Below are 20,051 nucleotides of genomic sequence, written 5' to 3' on the forward strand. Positions count from 1 at the left end.
ATACTAAAAAAGTATGCAAGCAGATCACAGCATGGACTATAGGGACTTAAAAGCAGACACAATTTGAAAGAGCAGTGTTTGAAACACATAGCATCTTAGAGAGAAATAAGACAACAAGGAAGAGATAAATGCATAAATCACATTTTAGTGAATACTAATATAAACTATCAATTTATTCATCTGTTCCTTGTCTCTTATCCTGTGTTGGATGATGAAGGGAGAAAGAGGCAAAAAAGGGAACAGGACAGTCAAACTTCAGAAAACAAACAATCTTCCCCCACCACCAAAACAAACAAAAAGTCCACTAAACTATTTGGAGTTTGCTATAATGACAGAAGATGGAGCCAATGAGCTAGGAATACAAAACACCCCAATATCATAAAAATAAACAGGAAAAAAAATGAACACATTATGAGAGTATAACAACAACAACAAAAAACAACAACACACATCAACGGAGGAAAATTTCATCCAATGAAACAACCATGAAACACAGAAAACTAGAAGATAACACTCTGGGTGGAATTAATATACTCAAACAAGAATCTGGGGATATGAAAAGCCACCTTGAATCAAAATTCCAAAAATTATGCCAGACGTGGACAATCAAAAGCAAAGTGTGAAAACAAAACTTACCAAACTCAGGAAAGAGATGGAAGAAAAAGACAAAATTATCTCGGATATGAAGAATAAAATACAAAATACCCAAGGCAGAATAGACTCAAATGAATATTTTATAAAATATACTGAGGAAATGCAGGGCACCAAAGTAGAGGACAAAACGGAGATTGAAAAAAAGAAGAAAAGAAGAAATGCAAAGATGAAAGAGAAAGTAGTGGAAATGGAAGACAAGCAAAGAAAAACTAAGAGTGATAGGAAGTAAACAACAGAACACTTAAAATTGTAAATCAAGAATACTTATGAAAAAATAAAAAAATAACTGTGAATGTACAAAATTAAACAGTAGCCCATTGGGTATCTTGGCAAATTAACACCAAAAAAAAAAAAAAAAAAAAAAAAATCAAAACTTCAAGACATATCTTACTAAAACTATTGAGTTATAAGATTAAAAAATCCTTAAGGCCTACAGAATCAAGGAACTTATAAGGGAAAAAAAAATTAGGCATGAGAATTTTCAGAAAGCACTCAAAGGAAAACAACAATGAAATAGCAGTTTGTAAAAAAAAATTCAATAACTGAAAGTGCAAACCAAGAAATCCCCAAGTTGTCCTTTAAGTATCAAGGCTATAGGAAAAGGAAAAAAAAGTTTTCAAATGAAGGAACTCTGCACCCATGACCCCTTCTTGAGGAATTTTTTAGACGATGAACTTCATCCAACCAAGAGACTAAGAAACTTCAACAAAAAGTCTGATGACAAACATTTAGAACATTTAAATGTAGATTTAATAGAAAAACAAAAGTGTGGAAGACAACTACACAAAAGTAGTATGTTGTGAAAAAGTGAAAATATACAACTAAGAAATGGCAGAAGAGAAAGAAAGAGGAAAATAGAGTAAGTTTATTGTTTGTTATCTAGGCAATAGATGGGAATTCAAAGATACCAATAAAAATGGAGAAATCTGAGAGTAAAGTTTTTAACAACAACAACAAAAAAAAAAAAGAGGCTAAGAGCATTTTTTAAAGGTAAACGTTAAAAGATAACAACTAGAGGGGAAAAAAACTTCCTAAACAAAAAAATTCTGCATAAGTTAAAGAGCAAAGAATACACATCTCAGAGATAGAGAAACACAGCATACATAGTACACATATTCACAAAATACTATGATACAGTTGAGACAGAAGACATCAGTCATATCAAAACACATCAATGGATTCAACTCATCTATTAAAAGAAAAATTTCAGTTTGGCTTACAAAGCAAGGCTGAGCTATGTATGCTGTACACATACTAAGCAATTTAGAAAGGCTCAAAAGATAGGATGAACAGTATGCCACTCAAAAAGCATCAACCACGACAGAGAAGGGCATTTTTAATGCCAAAAGGCACAATTCACAATGAAACTACAACACTTATATGACTATTTATTCACATATCAAAAAACAGCAATCACCATTTTTAAACAAAAACTATAGGTGATACAAACAGACATAGAAGAAAAATGCTAAAAATAAAAATGAAGATAGAAGACCTAAATGACATAATTAAATAAGATGAATTTCATGAATGTATATCAAACTCTACAACTGATAACAGAAAATGCATCTTCTTCTCAAGTACCCCTGGGATATTAAAAAAAGAATGATAATATATTAAGTCACAAAGAAAATGTCAGTAAGTTCTATAAAGTAGAAATATTACAAGGAACATTCTGAATTCCACATAATAAAGCTAGAAAATATGAAGAAAAACAAAACAAACACAAAAGACCCTTTCATCTTTAAATTTAAAATTCTTTTATTAAAAACATTTAGATGAAAGGGGAAATAAAAACAGAAATAAGACAAATTTTGTAAATGATAAATGTCTGGGACACATTTAAAGCAGTAATGAGAGAAAAATTTGTATCACTAAATACTTTCATCAGTAAAAATGAAAGAATTAAAATACATGATTTCAATTTCTAGTGCAGGAAAAAAATCAACCAAAATAAAACATGCAGAAGGAAAGAATAAAGATAAAAGCAGAAAATAAGTAGAGAACAGAAAAACAACAGAACTAATCAATAAATCAAAATCCTGGTTATTTCTTGGGAGAAAAAAAAACTAATACAATAGACAAACCATTAGCTACTTTGATCAAGAAGGGAGACAGCACAAATTAAAGATAAATGACAAAAAGGAAACAAAAGAAAATTTCCAAACCATCAAAAAATACTTTATAGACCTCTATATAAATAAAACTGAACAAATGAAATTAATAATTTCCTAGAGGAACAGAGATTATTAAAATTGATTCCGCTAGAAACAGAATGTTTAAAGAGAACAATTTACATTGATGAACCAGAAAATTACTAAAGAATAAGAGCAAAAATATTAAAAAGTACCAGATCCAAAAGGTTCCACAGGGAAATTCCTAAATCTTCAAACACCAGATAGTCCCAATGCACCATATATTGTTCCAGGGCATTGAAAATGAAGAAAAATGTCCTAATTCCTTTTATGAAGCAAACTGAAACCAAATCTACGGATATCATCAAAACCAAAATCTAATACTCATGAATATCCATGCAAAATTCCTATATAAAGTATTAGCAAACAGAATTCAATACTGCGTTGAAAAAATAATACAACATGATCAAGAGGGATTTTATTATAGGAATGAAAAATTGGTTCAATATTAAGAACTCCATTAACGTATATCAATAGATTAAAAGTAAAATTTAAAAATGGATAAAAGACAAACAAGTCAGCCCTCCATATCTGCAAGTTCCACATCCACAGATTCAACCAACCGTGGATAGAAAATATTTGCGGGAAATAAATTCCAGGAAGTTCCCAAAAGCAAAACTTGAATGTAGATGCATGCTGGCTCAGGAGCTGACAGCAAGTGGTTCTTAGTGTCCGAGAAGTCAGACACCCCCGAACCCCCTCCTGCAGGCACGCAACCGTGTGCCCAGACTGCCGACCTCTCCCCACGGCCAGCGGGGTGTCACTGAGCCCACACGGGAGGGCCGCGCCATAAGGACGTGCTCACCCTGAGTCAACGACATGGAGGAGCCCCTACAAAATGTCGTGCCATCTGTTTTGGGACCCAGACGAGCTGATTTGAAAGTTCATGTGCATCCGCCTGCCAGTGCAGGGGCCATGGTTCCAGCCCTGGTCCAGAAAGATCCCGCGTGCTGTGGAGCAACTAAGCCTGATCACCACAACTACTGAGCCCACATGCCACAACTACTGAAGCCTGCATGCCTAGAGCCCATACTTGGCAACAAGAGAGGCCGCCACAATGGGAGGCCGCCACAATGGGAGGCCCATGCACCGCAGGGAAGAGTAGCCCCCACTCACCAAGGCTACAGAAGGCCCGCGCACAGCAACAGAGACCTAATGCAGCCAATAAATAAAATTAAATAAATAGATGCATGCTGGCAACTATTTACATAGCATTTACACTGTATTTACAACTAATTACATAGCCTTTACAATATATTAGGTACTATGAATAGTCTAGAAATGATTTAAAGTATATGAGAGAATGTACGTAGGTAATATGCAAATTCATTTTATATTACGAACTCAAGCATCCAAGGATTTTGGTATCCTCAGGGGTCCTGGAACCAATGCCCTGCAGGTACCAAAGGATGACTGTAATGATAATTCACAAAAAATTTATAAAAATGGATCTTAAATATAAGAAACATTGTTCAAACCAACTCTTAGAGAAATGTAAATTACATAATTCTGTGATACCATTTTTCACCTATCAAATTGGCAAAAATTTTAAAGTATTACAATACATTCTGTTGGCAAAGTTGTGGGGAAAGAATCACTCTCACACGCTGGCAGTGGGAATGCAAACTGGCACAACTCTTCTGAAGAAGTGTCAATACCTAAAAAAACTACATTTGGGCTTATCTTTTCACTCAGCTATCCCTCTTCTAGGCAGTTACCCTAATAATATACCTCCAACAATATGACAATACATATTCACACATCATTGCTTGTAATGGCAAAATACTGGAAACAACCTACATATCCATACATAAGAGTAACTGAACTATGGAAAATCAATACAATGAAGTACTATGCAAGTGTTAAAAAATAAATCTTTATGAACTAATGTGGAGTGATTTCCAGGATATATTATAAAGTGAAAAAAAGTAGAGTTTGAGAGAATATCTACAGTATCCTATCCTTAATGGAATAAAGAGAGGTATAAGATACCTACATCTGCTTGTTTGTGCAAAAAAACCACAAGGATAAACCAGAAACTAATGAGACTGACTATAGGGGATGGGTAGAAACAGAACAGAAGGAATATAAGACTTGGGAATGAGATAAAAGAGATGGGGAGGTGACAAGTCTGCATATCTGTTTATGTAATTCTGACACTTAGAACATAATAATGTTTCATAAGCCCCCCTCCCACCAAAATAAATGGAAATCAACCAAGAACCGGGGCGGGGCAGCAACCAAATAAAATACAAATAGTAAGAAGTGAATCTAACTGTATTGCAAATAAATAACCATATTGAATGAATTATGGAAAAGAACTAGCTTAAGTTTGAATTTTCACCGTTTTGACCATATACCAGAAGCCTTACTGTACGCAAATAGAATTGTACACAAATATTGTACTCAAATTAATAAATCTGATTTTCACTAGGATACAAATTGTTTTTCATGAGATTGTATTGTGCATACCAGGACTGTGCAAATAAAAAAAGAAATGCACAAAAACATACACAGATATGAATTTATTTCCTAGTTCTGTCATCTAAGAGAGACTTTACAATAATGACATATCGGTAGCAATGACTACAAGCAGAACACAGATCTTGGTTAGTAAGTATCACTCGCGGTAAAAGAAACCAGAGCTCATTAGAGGAATGGGTAATTCCAAGGGAAAGCACAGGTGAGCCTCCAATGTTTTGTGGTAACAGAATGTAAGGAAGTCTCCAACAAATGATGGTGGCATATTGGAAGGACAAAGGAAGCAAGCTGAATGAGCTACCAGTGGCCAAATCTGGGCGATCTCGAGACACAAAATAATGGTGGCAGCTGATTATCACTCACAGAACAGGATAAATACCCATGGATTCTTACTGATGTCTTTAATGAATAAATAAATGCAGAAGCGGCAGTTCTTCATCACAGGAATTTCCACTTAGTAAATGTATAAAGAAAGAGAGAAGAAAACTACAACTTGGCAAAAGACCTAATAATTGCTGCAGGCAAGAATCATAGCTTGGAACATGTACTGCATTTGAAAGAAGAAAGAAAAACAGATGGTTGAGAATTTCTTAAATATCTCCATAGCACAGTAGGTACCAAAAAAAAAGGAAAAAAATACCATCTATAGCTTCCCATCCAGTGTAAGAGAGATTACCGGTCAAAAACCAAGAGTAAATATACTGATTGTTGACATTTTAGAGGCATTTCCATTAAAGGCAAGACCCACTATTGCCTCTGCTATTCAACTTTATACTGCAGGTTTTCCTGCTATGGAAAAATTAATGGAGGAAAAGGGAAGGGGGAACAAATAACTTACATTTTTAAGAAAGAAAGACAAAATTGTCCTCAACTAATACATTATAACTATTTACATACAAAATCCAGGAAGATATACAAAAACACTTCTCAAATACATTCTAATTTTTTAAAAATAATTCAGCGAAATTGTTAGAAAAACAGATCAACAGGAAAAAAAATCAAACTTTTCAGAAGTATAACCAAAGAGAAAACATAGCAGAAAAAAAAATCATTTACAATAACAACAAAAAATGTAAGATGGGACTTCCCTGGTGGCACAGTGGTTAAGAATCCGCCTGCCAATGCAGGGGACACAGGTTTGATCCCTGGTCCGGGAAGATCCCACATGCCGTGCAGCAACTGAGCCCAAGCACCACAACAACTGAGCCTGCACTCTAGAGCCCAAGAGCCACAACTGCTGAAGCCCACGTGCCTAGAGCCCGTGCTCCACAAGAGAAGCCACTGCAACAAGAGAAGCCACCACAACAAGAAGCCTGCGCACTGCAAGGAAGAGTAGCCCCCGCTCACCACAACTAGAGAAAGCCTGTGTGCAGCAACAAAGACCCAATGCAGCCAAAAAATAAATAAATTAGAAATTAAAAAATTAAAAACAAAATTTAAAAATTAAAATTTTTTTAATTTAAAAAGTAAAAAAATTTTTTAAGTTTTTTAAAAATTAAAAAAATATATATAAGATACTTAGGAATACATTTAACAGAAGATTAGCAAGACATTTATGGATCTAAAGTCAAATTCTCGTAAATTACTCTATAAATTAAATTTCAATCAAAATCCCAATTTTTAATGGAACTTAACATTCTGACTCTAAATTGCATACATGTGCAAGACTAAAGGGCCAAAAATGGTCTAGATAATTTTGAGGACATGGAAAATAGGAATACTTCTCTTGTCAGTCACCAAAATAAATAAAGCTATCAATATCAAAACAGTGTGGTATCAGTGCAAAGATAGGCAACAGTCAAGTGAAACAAAGGCTGTGAAAACCCACAAATATAGAAATACGATAGAAGTGGTACAAAAAAACAGTAGGACTGTGTACTGTCTTTGCAAGTTTTCTATAAACTGAAAACTATTTTTAAACAAAAAGTCTGTTTAAAAAAATGTTTTAAGTCAGTGGGGGAAGGATGGACTACCAGTAAATGCCGGAATAATGGCTATGCATAAAAAATTCAGTTCCTCAAAGTAAATAAAAATAAATTCCAAATAGCTTAAGAGAACAAAGAGACCTGTAAAACATTAAGACAGGCAAATATTTTTTCAAGAAATCATAGTTGGAAAAAATTTCTTAAGACAGAAGCAATACATATTATAAAGAAAAAAATATATAAATGTAAACAAAATATATATACTGATATATTTTATTTTAATGTAAATTTAAAACACTTGTATAACAAATAAAAGCAAAGATAAGCTATAACTAGGAGATACCTGCAAGCAACTAACAGTAAAATTATTAGCATCCGCTTGGCTTTCTTATACATTAAGGAAGAAAACAAATAGTGTAATAAAAAACTGTGCTAACAGTAGACAATTTACAAAAGAGCCCAAAGGGTCCATATACATGGAAAGACACTAAACACCACTAGAAACCAGAGAAATGCAATCTAAAATAACTTAAATTAAATAAAAAATACAACACCTGTCACATTTATAGAAATCAATTTGCAAAAATTAAAGTCTAACAAAGCCCATTTTAAAGGCAAGAAGTAGAGAAACGAAAGCTCACACACTGCTCGGAGAATTCTACATTGGCATAATCACTGTAAAAATCAGTTGCAAGTAAAGTTTAAAAGGCACAACATTCCTATCCATACACACATGCACCCTAAGAGCGAGGCTTGCCCACCTTCTGGGCATCATGGCACACACAGAAAATAACAGTACTTCTACAAGCATAACTAGGATAAATGGAGGTGGCTGCATGTGGCTAGAAAGAACTTGCCGAGGGGTTCTGACTGCCCCAACTGACTACTCCAAAGGCTGAAAAGTATATCGTAGATACACTATAAACCATTCCCAGTGGTTGGGAAACACTGTCCCAAAGAAATATGTACAAGAATCTTCATTGCTGTAAGGTTCCCAATAATGAAAAACAGGAAACAACTTATACCTTGTCTATCTATAAGGGAATAAATAAATTATGATCTATTTATATAATAAAATACTATATGACAATAGTAAAATTAATAGTTACAGCACATGAGAAACTCCAAAATTATGTTGAATGAAACACTCCAGTAGTAGAATGATGTATTATACAATTATAAGTTAATTAAGCAATTATATAATTAAAATTAAGTAAATAAGTAAACCAATTAACTTAAGCCTTAAAATATTCAAAGGACTATATGGTTTCCATTTATAAGCATAAAATTTATATGTAAATATATATATAAACTACATACACTGTTTCTATATTGACAAATGAACAAAATATGTACACATATAGATACATACACACAGTAGAAGTATGAAAACATACAGGAAAAAAGACAGAACAATTTCAAAATAGCAGTTAACCTCTGGAGTAGAAAGGAGAGGGAAGAATTGGGAAAGAAGCCATGAATTAATGGAGTCTGCAATTATACCTGTAATGTTTTATTTTTTTTAAGAAGAGAATCGGAAGCAAATATAGAAAAATAGTAACATTTATTAATCTAGTTGGAAGTACACAGGTGATGGTTATATGATCTCTAGCGCACGAATAATGTAATATTCATATTTTTATAATATAAATTGATTATAAATATATCTTAATAATTAAATACAGAATACAGGCACACCTCATTTTATTGTGCTTGACTTTATTGAACTTTGCAGATATTGTTGTTGTTGTTGTTGTTTTTTTAACAAATTGAAGGTTTGTGGCAACACTGCGTCAAGCAAGTCTATCAGCGCCATTTTTCCAACAGCATTTGCTCACTCTGTCACATTTTGGTAAATCCCACAATTTGTCTAAACTTTTTCATTATTATTGTATTTGTTATGGTGACCAGTGATCTCTGATGTAACTATTGTAACTGTTTTGGGATACCACAAACCACACCCAGGTGAGATAGAGAACTTAAGGAATAAATGCTGTGTGTGTTCTGACTGCTCCGCTGACCAGCTGTTCCCCTCTCCTCAGGCCTCCCTATTCCCTGAGACACAACAATACTGAAATTAGGCCAATGAACAACCCTACAGTGGCCTCTAAATGTTCAAGTGAAAGGAAGAGTCAGTCAAGAGGGCAAACTTCATTGCTGTCTTATTTTAAGAAATCGTCACAACTACCCCAGCCTGCAGCAACTAACACTCGGATCATCAGTCAGCAGCCATCGACACCAAGGCAAAGACCCTCCACCAGTAAGATGATTACAGCTCACTGAAGGCTCGGATGATGGTCAGCATCTTTTAGCAATAAATTGTTTTTTAATTAAGATACTTCCATTGTTTTTTGGACATAGTGCTATTGCACACAACGGACTACAGTATAGTGTAAACATAACTTTTATATGCACGAGGAAACCAAAACATTCCTGTGACTCGCTTTATTGTGGTGGTCTGGAACCAAATCCGCACCATCTCCGAGGTATACTTGTATATTCTGTATCTTTCTGCTATTTGTTTTCACACTTTTACTATGTGTATGTATGTAGTGTATATATGCTGCACATGCGTAAATGTAGACCATATGTATTGTTTCTATATATTGACCCATATGTCTGTTTTTGTCCCAATTCCACACTATTTTGATTATTGTATCTTTGTAGTATTGTCTAAAGTCTGGGAGGGTTACGCCTCCTGCTTTGTTTTTTTGTTTGTTTGTTTTAATTTATTTATTTTATTTATTTATTGGCTGCGTTGGGTCTTTGTTGCTGCACAAGGGCTTTCTCTAGTTGCTGAGAGCAGGGGCTATGCTTCATTGTGGTGTGAGGGTTCCTCATTGTAGCGGCTTCTCTTGTTGCAGAGCACGGGCTCTAGGCACACGGGCTCAATAGTTGCGGCTCACAGGCTGTAGAGCAAAGGCTCAATAGTTGTGGTGCACGGGCTTAGTTGCTCTGTGGCATGTGGAATCTTCCCAGAGCAGGGATTGAACCTGTGTCCCCTGCACTGGCAAGCAGATTGTTAACCACTGCGCCACCTAGGAAGTCCTCCTGCTTTGTTCTTTTTCCTCAGGATTACTTCAGCAATTCTGGGTCTATATATTTATACATGCATATATGTTATATAGTATTTATTTATATTTATAAATTATACTTAATATATATTTTTATATATTAAAAATTAACAATATTTTTAATAAAATAAACTCTGGTCTTGTTTCATTTTTACATATAGAAACATGTGAACTATTCTGTTTTTTCTCTCTCATATATATTCCTCAACTCTACTTTTGACCAATCATAGAAGTCAAAGATACTTAATGAGAGCAAATGCAAGGATACTTCAGAAAAAATTCATTTAAAATATCAAGAGAGGTCCTGTCCTGAGGACAGAAGTAACTCAAAAGGTGTCAAGATTTTGGAGAATCATATAGTCACTATTCTACATATTTGAGTTCCAAAAAGAGAAACTTCATCTCCTTTTAAGTTAGAAGTAAGAGCTCCCAACCCATGTAAAGAGAATTTTTAAAATATCAGACCCAAAATTCTTAAAATAAATAGCATGTCTAAGAACAAGGTTTGATGAAATAAAACACACACCAAGAAAACAGCAGCAAAAGAAAAAAATAATCATTTCACTTGTGCTCTCTTTAACTCTTACTGCTTAACCTATGCTGGTACTAAAAAGAAAGGGAGTTAAGAAGTCCAGTTTCATTATAGTTACATTCTCAGCAATCCCAGCAGGAGCTGGAATATAAAATGAATAAAGAAGCCACAAATGAAACGCCTGTGTACCTTGCGAGTAATTGCTCAGTCAAAATGTTCCAAAGGCAATTTGCCAAATAAAAAGACATATTGGGAATCCAAAAGCTTAAACCAACATTTTACTATAATTATTGGCTTTTCTCCACACTTCTCCCATCCTTCTACCTAAGTTAGAGTTGAATTACATCTAAATTAGACATTAGTTTCCCTGTATACTACAAAATACTGCAACTGATGAGTATAATAGAAAAAAGGCTTGCAAAATACATTCTTTACATATTTAGAGTGAGGACAGCATGAGGCCAGCCTCCGACAATTATCATCTTGGTTGAACCTGGACCAGTCACTCAACCTCCCTGGATTCAGTGTCCATATTTATAAAATGAGTTTTAAAAATAACAGTTGATTAACTACAGAGTATCAGCAGTTTTTCATATATTTACTAGCAAAGTTGTCCTCTTATGCAAACTGCCTGCTCATATTTTTGCCTATTTTTCAACTTGTTTGTTTCATTGATTTATAGGGATTCTTTATATATTCTGGATACTTAACGTCTGTCAAGTACATGTCAATCTTTCCATGTATACAGACTCGCCTGTGAATTGCACATTATTTGATCAGTTCTTTATTATGCCATTGCTTTTCTCCATTATTATGTAAGAAAATTAAGTGGATGCTAATCATTTTTCTCCTAATGGGTTGCTGGCATCTGCCAATCTGTGCCCTGATTTTGCATTTTGTAATTAAATATTTTATTTTTTAATTAGATGATGCATAGACATATATAATTCCATACAACTTTTACGATAACTTAGATACCTGATAATACACTTAAACATGACATAGAATAGTCATAATGATAATAACAACAGTACCTGCCCCAACTACCTTGTAGGACTGCTGCATCAGTTGAATGATGTAACGTATCTTGCAAACTATGATAGAATACCTCTCACAGAAAAGTCACTCACAACTCTACCTCTAAATAAGACATTTGAAAAATGACTCATTCACAAACCATCAAAATTCTCATTTAATTAATAATAATCTGAAAGTTCTCAGGAATCACCTCCAACTTTAATTTATGGCACCCCAATGGGAGATCTATTCTACCCAGGGATTCCCTATTGCAACTTTCCCTATAAAAATGTCAGTTCTAATGGATTACACCCTCAATCCTACTATTTCACAAGATGAGAGAGGAGCTTTAAGAGCCTATGTTAAATTCCCTGCTGAAAAGGACTTACTTTCTAGGCTGACTTGCAGAGCACTTCACAAATAGACCCTCGGGACTTACTGTTCATTATTAAGAATAAGATAAAATTTCTGTCCTTTGTTATAGTACATTTCATCAGCCCCACACTTTTATATGTGCATAGTAACATTTTATGCCTTTCTCTACACAATTTACATCTTCCTCATTTATACAATCCCCTTTAATAATGTGACCCAGATTGATATTGTCCTAAAAACTAGAACTGCAAAGACTTCATGCATAATTTCAAGAAAGTCAAATTTTCATACATTGGCTCCTAAAAATAACTTAAGTCAGAAAACAGGTAGTGCAGAGTGTGACAAGCAGAATAATGGTCCCTGAAAGATATCCATGCCCTAATCCCCAGAATCTATAAATATGTTCCTTTACATGGTAAAGCACACTTGCCATGATTAAGGTTAAGGACCCTGAGATGGGGAAAGGATCCTGGGTTATCAAGGTAGGAATCAATTTAATCACATGGGTCCTTAAGAGAGGAAGAAGGAAGCAGAAGAGTGGGTCAGAGAGATGTGAGGTGAGAAGGATGTGACCTGTGAAAGATGTGACCCACCGTCCCTGGTTTTGAAAATGGAGGAAGGGAGCCACGAATCAAGGAAAGCAAGAGCCCCTTGGAGCAGGAAAAGGTAAGGAAATGGATTCTCCTGTAGAACCTCTGGCAGGAACACAGCCCTGCCCACAACCTTCATTTTAGCCCAATGAGACCCATACTGGACTTCTTACTGACTTCAACCATAAGATAATCAATGTATGTTGTGATAATTTGTTGCGGTAGCAATAGAAAACTAATACTTAGTTTTTGTGTGTGAATTTTTTTTTTTTTTTGGATGTGGACCAGTTTTAAAGTCTTTATTGAATTTGTTACAATACTGCTTCCGTGTTAATGTTTTCGTTTTTTGGCCATAAGGCATGTGGGATCTTAGCTCACTGACCAGGGATCAAACCTGCACCCCCTGCACTGGCAGGCAAAGTCTTAACCACTGGACTGCCAGGGAAGTCCCAAAATACCTAATTTATTTGCAGGAAAGCAAACTGAGCATACTCGGGAACCCAGCTCCTGATTTGAAGTCACAGCTCTACTATTTGTCAGCTGTGTCAACTTAAACCCATTATTAACTGCCCTCAGTCTTGGTTTCCTCATCTGTGAAATGGGGCTAATAGTGCCTCTCTCATAAGATCATTGAAGGACTAAATGAGTTAATTCATGTAAAGCACGTGTTTCTACTATTTCACAGATAGAAGGTACTGAACACATCTTAACTACTGCTGCTATTGACTTTAATCAGTAATAATTTAACTGCCTTCCTTTTCAGTCACCTCCAGAAAAATCAAGAGATCGACAGTCTTCCAAACAGTCAAGGAAATGAGCCCTTCTAAAAAGAAAGATTTGTGCACATATCTACAAGCCGTCTCCATAACAGTCCCAAGCTCCACTGATCTATCACACGGTTCTTCCAGAGTCATTCCCAAAAACGAAGGGACAGATTGCTGAAGTCAAAGAGTCACTATGAGCTCCACTCAGTGATAAAGGCTAACTACAGGGCCTGAGAGAAAAAGTACACAAAGAGGAAGAGCTGTCTTATTAAAAATAATACATGTTGCAAAATTAGTTTCTACTGAAATTTGCCATCACTGGCATTTTTTTCAACTTATTTGGTATTTATACTTTTCATTTGCAAAATGTCTGCCCCAACATCTCTTCACGAACAACTAAAACTTTTATTTCACTTGCCCATTGACTCAGCAACATTTACATAAATTGATAAAACCAGGCTAAGCAATAATTCACATTATAAAAATATAAAGAGCTAACAACTGGTAATTCCCATAAAAGGTAGAGGTACAATACAAATCGAAAATATAAATGTATTTTCTACTTCATGATTCCACACTTTACAACACCTTAAAGCAGTGTCAAAACTCAAAGAAGGCAATACTACATCAGAAAGGGAAAGAAAACAAAACATTTTAACTCCAGAAAGCAGCTTGAGTACAAACCCTTGTAAAGTGTCATAAGAAAAATAAATGTTTGGGTTTCAGGGAAAAAAACATCAGTAACTAAGACTAATAGAAAAATCTCTTATTAGACAATTCCTACACTTTTCCTACAGTAAAAGCAATAAACTTCAAGATTCCAAGCCTAAATAACCCTAAAATTTCATTAAATTACATTTTATAAAGTAATTAAATATGCCCCAGCAACAAAATATTGTTAGGCTCTCAAAAGAAACACTTTCAGTTAGTTGCACAAAATGCACTGATTGAATCTATCCAAATTATTTTTCTACCTTTTTATCATTTCAAGCTCTATAGGACCACAGAACTAGTTAGAACTAAGTTTTATCTGAAAAGCCAATGGTAATCAACATTACTATTTCTTTAAAAGGCTTTGAGAACTTTGGCTGCCACACAAAAGCAACTGTGGGAGAGCCCACGAAAGACATCCAGTCACCTTCTCCCCAGCCCAAAGCTGCAGCAGCAGGGAAGGTGTTTGCAGAGGCCCAGAAGCTCTGAGCCCAGCTGAGCTGAAACCTCTGATGGGGCATGTCTGAGCCAGGCCAGAAGAATGCCCTTCAATTTTTGCATCCATATTCAAAGTACACCCTCCCTCCCCCAACTGTAACTATAGGCAAAAACAGCTCTCCTTTGTGTTATTTAACACAATATCAGGTAGCGCAGGAAGAAACAAGATTAGCCTGTGGATATGCCCTCAAAGCTCATTGTGTGCGTCCGCACACGTGCACACACACATGCAGGAGCATGTAGACGTGAAGAGGGCACTGGAAAATATAAGGAATCAGGATATAGTGCAGGGGTCACACACTCGAAAGCTCTCACAGATGAGGCAAGGAATGTACCATGTGCAGCAGCTGGATAAAAGCTAATAGGATCAACAGAAGTTACAGCAAAAAAAATAAAACAAAAAACACATGCTCCATCAAAAAGCACTCAAATTCAACTGCAGAAAAACAAGCAATGCTGGTCAGATAAAACACAGCTGGAGTCACAGACAGGCCCGCTTCAGCTGCCAGTTGTTAAAACTGATAATGCAACAGGCCCAACCAATCACCTTCTATCTTATTCCCTCTGAGGGTGGCAAAGGGCTCATCACAGGCTCCAAGGCACTAACCTCAGGGCCTCCCACCCCTGGCCCCACAGGCTTCCCCAGGCCTGGGCCCAGGAACCGCAGCCCTCTAAAAAGAAGTTGGGTGGCTGAAGAATTAAATACTTACCACTTGAGCTTCCGGGAGTAGAATACTGAGAGGTATCAAGGAATTTTCGAGGAGTAGGAAGGTTTGTAACATCAAGCAGAGGAACAGGAGAAGCATCTTTCACGAGGGAGCTGAAGGGGGAAAGTAGCAGTAGTTAGTTAACACTTTCTCCAAAATCAACTTAAGTCCCACGATGTGCCCATCCTTGACTGCCTTCCTTCTGTCATGAACCCTCTTTACACTCTGACTTCATATATCTCCCAAGTCTATTTCAAGTAATGTGGTGACTGTCACAGACAGGAAAATAAAGATGTATTTTAAGGATCCCAAATGTCAATATTTACATTTTTATCTTGTCTTTTTTATTTCAACATTAGGTTAAAAAAATTATTTTAAGTACATTCTGATCGTCTGGATGACCACCTGATAACCAAATTATGCCCTGCAACTTCAGTACCTCCTTTGTTTCTATACTAAAATTAATTTATCAGCAAAGAAAGATCAAATAACACATCATGATAACTGAAAGTTTAAGTAGTTAAGCCTAGATTAACTTGTGTTTTTCAAGCTGGACTTTTTTTTTTTTTTTTTTTTTGACATATACTGGCAGTTTGCTGCATTTAGTTTCCTTTAAAAAAAAAGGTTCATAAATTTCATCAAGTTGAGAATCATGTCTACAAAAGATGATTTAAGGAATCTCAAACAGGTTAATTCAGTATTTGATTATCCATCTCACCTTTTCCAAAAAGGCCTAGCAACTCATCCTAATTAACTTTAGAGTCTCCAGAATAAACACATTAATTTTAAATGACACAAAGACTATAAAAAACAAATTTTCAAGATAATTCCCATTTACAGGCATCTGTCAAGTGCAAGAATGTAGGCAGTGCCAAGGCAAATAACACCTGTGCCCTACCCTCATGAAACTGAATCATCTAATCACATTGCATCTCCAACAGAAAAGCTTCTCTAACTCGTGTTCTAAGGATAGACAGGTCAAAGCCATAGTTCTCACCTCCTTCCAGTCCCAATAACATCACCAGTAACAGTGGCTACCACACAAGTGATTCTCAAACTGGGCTGTAAAGGGAGGGCAGACAGATGGGAGCAGGAACAAGACTACACCTTCAAGGAAGCTTCCTCCAAATGGGAGGGAAAAAATGTGTGGAATTTTGACCATCGACCCCCATAGTCATATATCCCATCTGCCTCCTGCCACTCTTTTGAAACCAAAGTGCTAGGTATGTGTGTATTTTTGAGCTAATAGGAAAAAAAATTCTTCCAGAAAACTTTGAAAACCAAACTTTATGTTAAAGGGCAAAATGATCCTGTAATAATGTTTATGGAGTGTTAACAATGTTGACAGCCACTGTCCTAGCCCAGAGGATAACTATGGCAGTCATTAACCTCCCCCTTCTCACGTATTACAGCGAAGGGGGAAGCACTGCTCAGTCTCAGCATCTGTTATGTGCTTGGCACTTCGCTCCGTGCCAAGGATCTGAGTATGACTAAGATATGAGCTAAACCCAACCTCACGCATTTCCAAGTGTTGCAATCACTTGCAGACTAATGCGAAACCTCAAGTGAAGAATAAGACATAAAAGCAACAGAAATAGCATTTACCAGGAACTGAATGACATAGTTCCAGTAACTCTTTTCCTCCAATATAAAGCTGTAAGTTCCTATTTGCCTACACTATCTTAAGAAAACCCAAAAGAGCCTTCGAATCCACTGATGTGCTACAATAGTCTGTCTAATTATAAAATCAATTTGATCAGATTTATCCACTCATCTTTTATATACTAACTACTGTTATCTTCCCATTTTTTCTCCTCGGCTACCTCTCCCTCTTTTACCTGCATTTTACTCACAGTTGGAAAACTAGCTCTACACATCTCCCTAGCCTCTGGATACACATGCCTAAAGGGACAGAGGATAACCACCGATGTTTATAGTGCTGTTACTGAGAAATTAGGGAAAAGTTAACTTCAATTTTAAATGATAAAAAAAAAATTTGATAAATAACAAATATTTCCATAACAGAAGTGGAGGAGTTATTTTTAAAGCATTAATATATGAAGGTATCGATTAGCAGGAAATTCAGGTACATAGCTGGAATACTGCCTGCCAAGGCTGTACATGAGGCAGCAGTTACTACATGTGTGCGCACACTGACATGTATACATGTAAGTAGGATATACACTTCTATAAATACAGGTCTGCACATGATTCACTTTAGATTAAAACCTACAATTACTTTCTCAGTTTTAACCTAAAAATGTATTTCAGTTAAATACAGGGCGATAAATGACTTGCCATTTTAACTTTAAAAAAAACAGAACCTGCTGACTTTATCAGAGCCAGAAGGGCCCTCAAACTCCATCAATAAACTCTTAGAAAGTCAATTTACTGCAAAACTATTTTCATAGACTCATTTCTCTTTCTAAAATTTTCCCTTGGGCTTCAATTTTCTCCTTTGTGAACACTAACCAAAAGGCAAGTAACTCTGGAAATGACTTTTGGTTCTTCTCTTGTTCTTTTATGGGAGGACACAGTCTTAAGAGTTCCAGAGAAAGGGGGCAACCCATTCACTTAGTTACTACAGACTCAAAACTCAACAGAAAGGTACCTGCTATTACAGAATATCACATATCTCAGTTTCCATTTCAGAAGAGAGAAAAGGCCTGTCCCCACTATACATCAGAAATAAAGTTGAGAAGTATTAATACCTTCAAAGGGTTTTGAATCTCTCAGAGGAAGTATTTTTGAAAACAACAACCAAAAAAATCAAATCAAAACTAGATTGCTCTTAAAAGGAAAGAAATAACAAACGTTGGGAAAAAACGTAGAAAAAAGGGAACCCTCATACACTGGTAGTGGGAAAGCAAATTGATGCAGCCAGTATAAAAACCAGTATGGAGATTCCTGGAAAAATTAAAGCTAGAATTACCATATGATCCAGCTACTCCACTTCTAAGTATTCACCCAAAGAATACGAAAACACTAATTCGATAAGATATATGCCCCCTATGTTCATAACAGTGCTATTTACAATGGTCAAAATAAGGAAACAACCTCAGTGCCCATCAACAGATGAATGGAGAGAGAAGATATGATATATATATGTGTGTATACACACACACACACACATGCTGGAACACTACTCAGCCATAAAAAAATATGAAATCGTCCTCATTTACAACACAGATGGACCTTGAGGGTATAAGGATAAATGAAATAAGTAAAACAAAAAGACAAATAACTCTAAGATTTCACTCATATGTGGAATATAAAAACCAAACATGAACAAAATAAGTGAACAAACCAGAACAAAACAACTAATAGATAAGACAACAAAGTAGTGGTTACTGAGGGAAGTCAGATAGGAGGAGGGGAAAACAGGTGAAGTGGGTCAACTGAAGGGTGATGGATGAAAAGTAACTTTTTGGTGGTAAGCAAACTGTAGTGCATACAGAAGTCTAAATATAACGCTGCACACATGAAACTTATACAGTGTATAAACCAATGTTACCTCAAAAAAATTAGGTTAAGTTTCTAATTCATATGAATCCTCTGAACAGCTTTATTTTCGAAGAAATATTGATTAAAATTATTATTCTTTTTATTCTTTTTAAATATCAATGACACAGACAGGATTAAGATGGCGGAATAGGAGGACGTGCGCTCACTCCCTCCTGCAAGAGCACCGGAATTACAACTAACTGCTGAACAATCACCGACAGAAAGACACTGGAACTCACCAAAAAGACACTCCACATCCAGAGACAAAGGAGAAGCCGCAATGAGACGGTAGGAGGGCCGCAATCGTGTTAAAATCAAATCCCATAAATGCTGGGTGGGTGACTCACAAACTGGAGAACAGTTATACTGCAGAAGTCCACCCACTAAAGTGAGGGTTCTGAGCCCCATGTCAGGCTTCCCAACCTGGGAGTCCAGCAATGGGAGGAGGAATCCCCAGAGAATCAGACTCCGAAAACCAGCGGGATTTGATTGCAGGACCTCCACAGGACTGGGGGAAACAGAGACTCCACTCTTGGAGGGCATACAAAAATATGTGCTCACCAGGACCCAGGGGGAAGGAGCAGTGACCCCACAGGAGACTGAACCAGACCTACCTCCTGGTGTTGGGGGTTTGCCTGCAGAGGTGGGGGGGGCAGCTGTGGCTCACGGAGGAGGCAGGGGCACTGGCAGCAGGGGTTTTGGGAAGTGCTTATTGGTGTGAGCCCTCCCAGAGTCTGCCATTAGCCCCACCAAAGAGCCTGTGGGCTCCAGCACTAGGTGGCCTCAGGCCAAACAGCCAACAAGGTGTGAACACAGCCCCACCCATCAGCAGACAAGCAGATTAAAGTTTTACTGAGCTCCGCCCACCAAATTGGATTAAAGCTTTACTGAGCTCCGCCCACCCAGCCCTACCCACCATCAGTCCCTCCCATCAGGAAGCACACAGGAGGCTCCTACATAGCTTCCTCCACAAGAGGGCAGACAGCAGTATCAAGCAGTATCAGCAGTATTTCGTCTTGTGGAA

At 36.4% G+C, this 20,051-nt stretch overlaps 1 protein-coding gene across 4 annotated transcripts in view; it reads right to left on the reverse strand.

The window, feature by feature from the left end:
• Positions 1-20,051, reverse strand: part of EXOC4 (exocyst complex component 4) — a 752,882-nt gene that overhangs the window by 671,258 nt on the left and 61,573 nt on the right. For all 4 annotated transcript variants that reach the window (XR_009053126.1, XM_057730962.1, XM_057730963.1 and 1 more), the window contains exon 5: positions 15,527-15,636. Coding sequence is in view for 3 of the 4 variants with exons in the window: in XM_057730962.1 (XP_057586945.1) it covers positions 15,527-15,636 (110 nt within the window). In the remaining variant the exon portion in view is untranslated. The remainder of the gene's footprint in view (positions 1-15,526; positions 15,637-20,051) is intronic.

Source organism: Hippopotamus amphibius, chromosome 4 (genome assembly GCF_030028045.1).
Source record: "Hippopotamus amphibius kiboko isolate mHipAmp2 chromosome 4, mHipAmp2.hap2, whole genome shotgun sequence".
Classification (NCBI taxonomy): Eukaryota; Metazoa; Chordata; class Mammalia; order Artiodactyla; family Hippopotamidae; genus Hippopotamus; species Hippopotamus amphibius.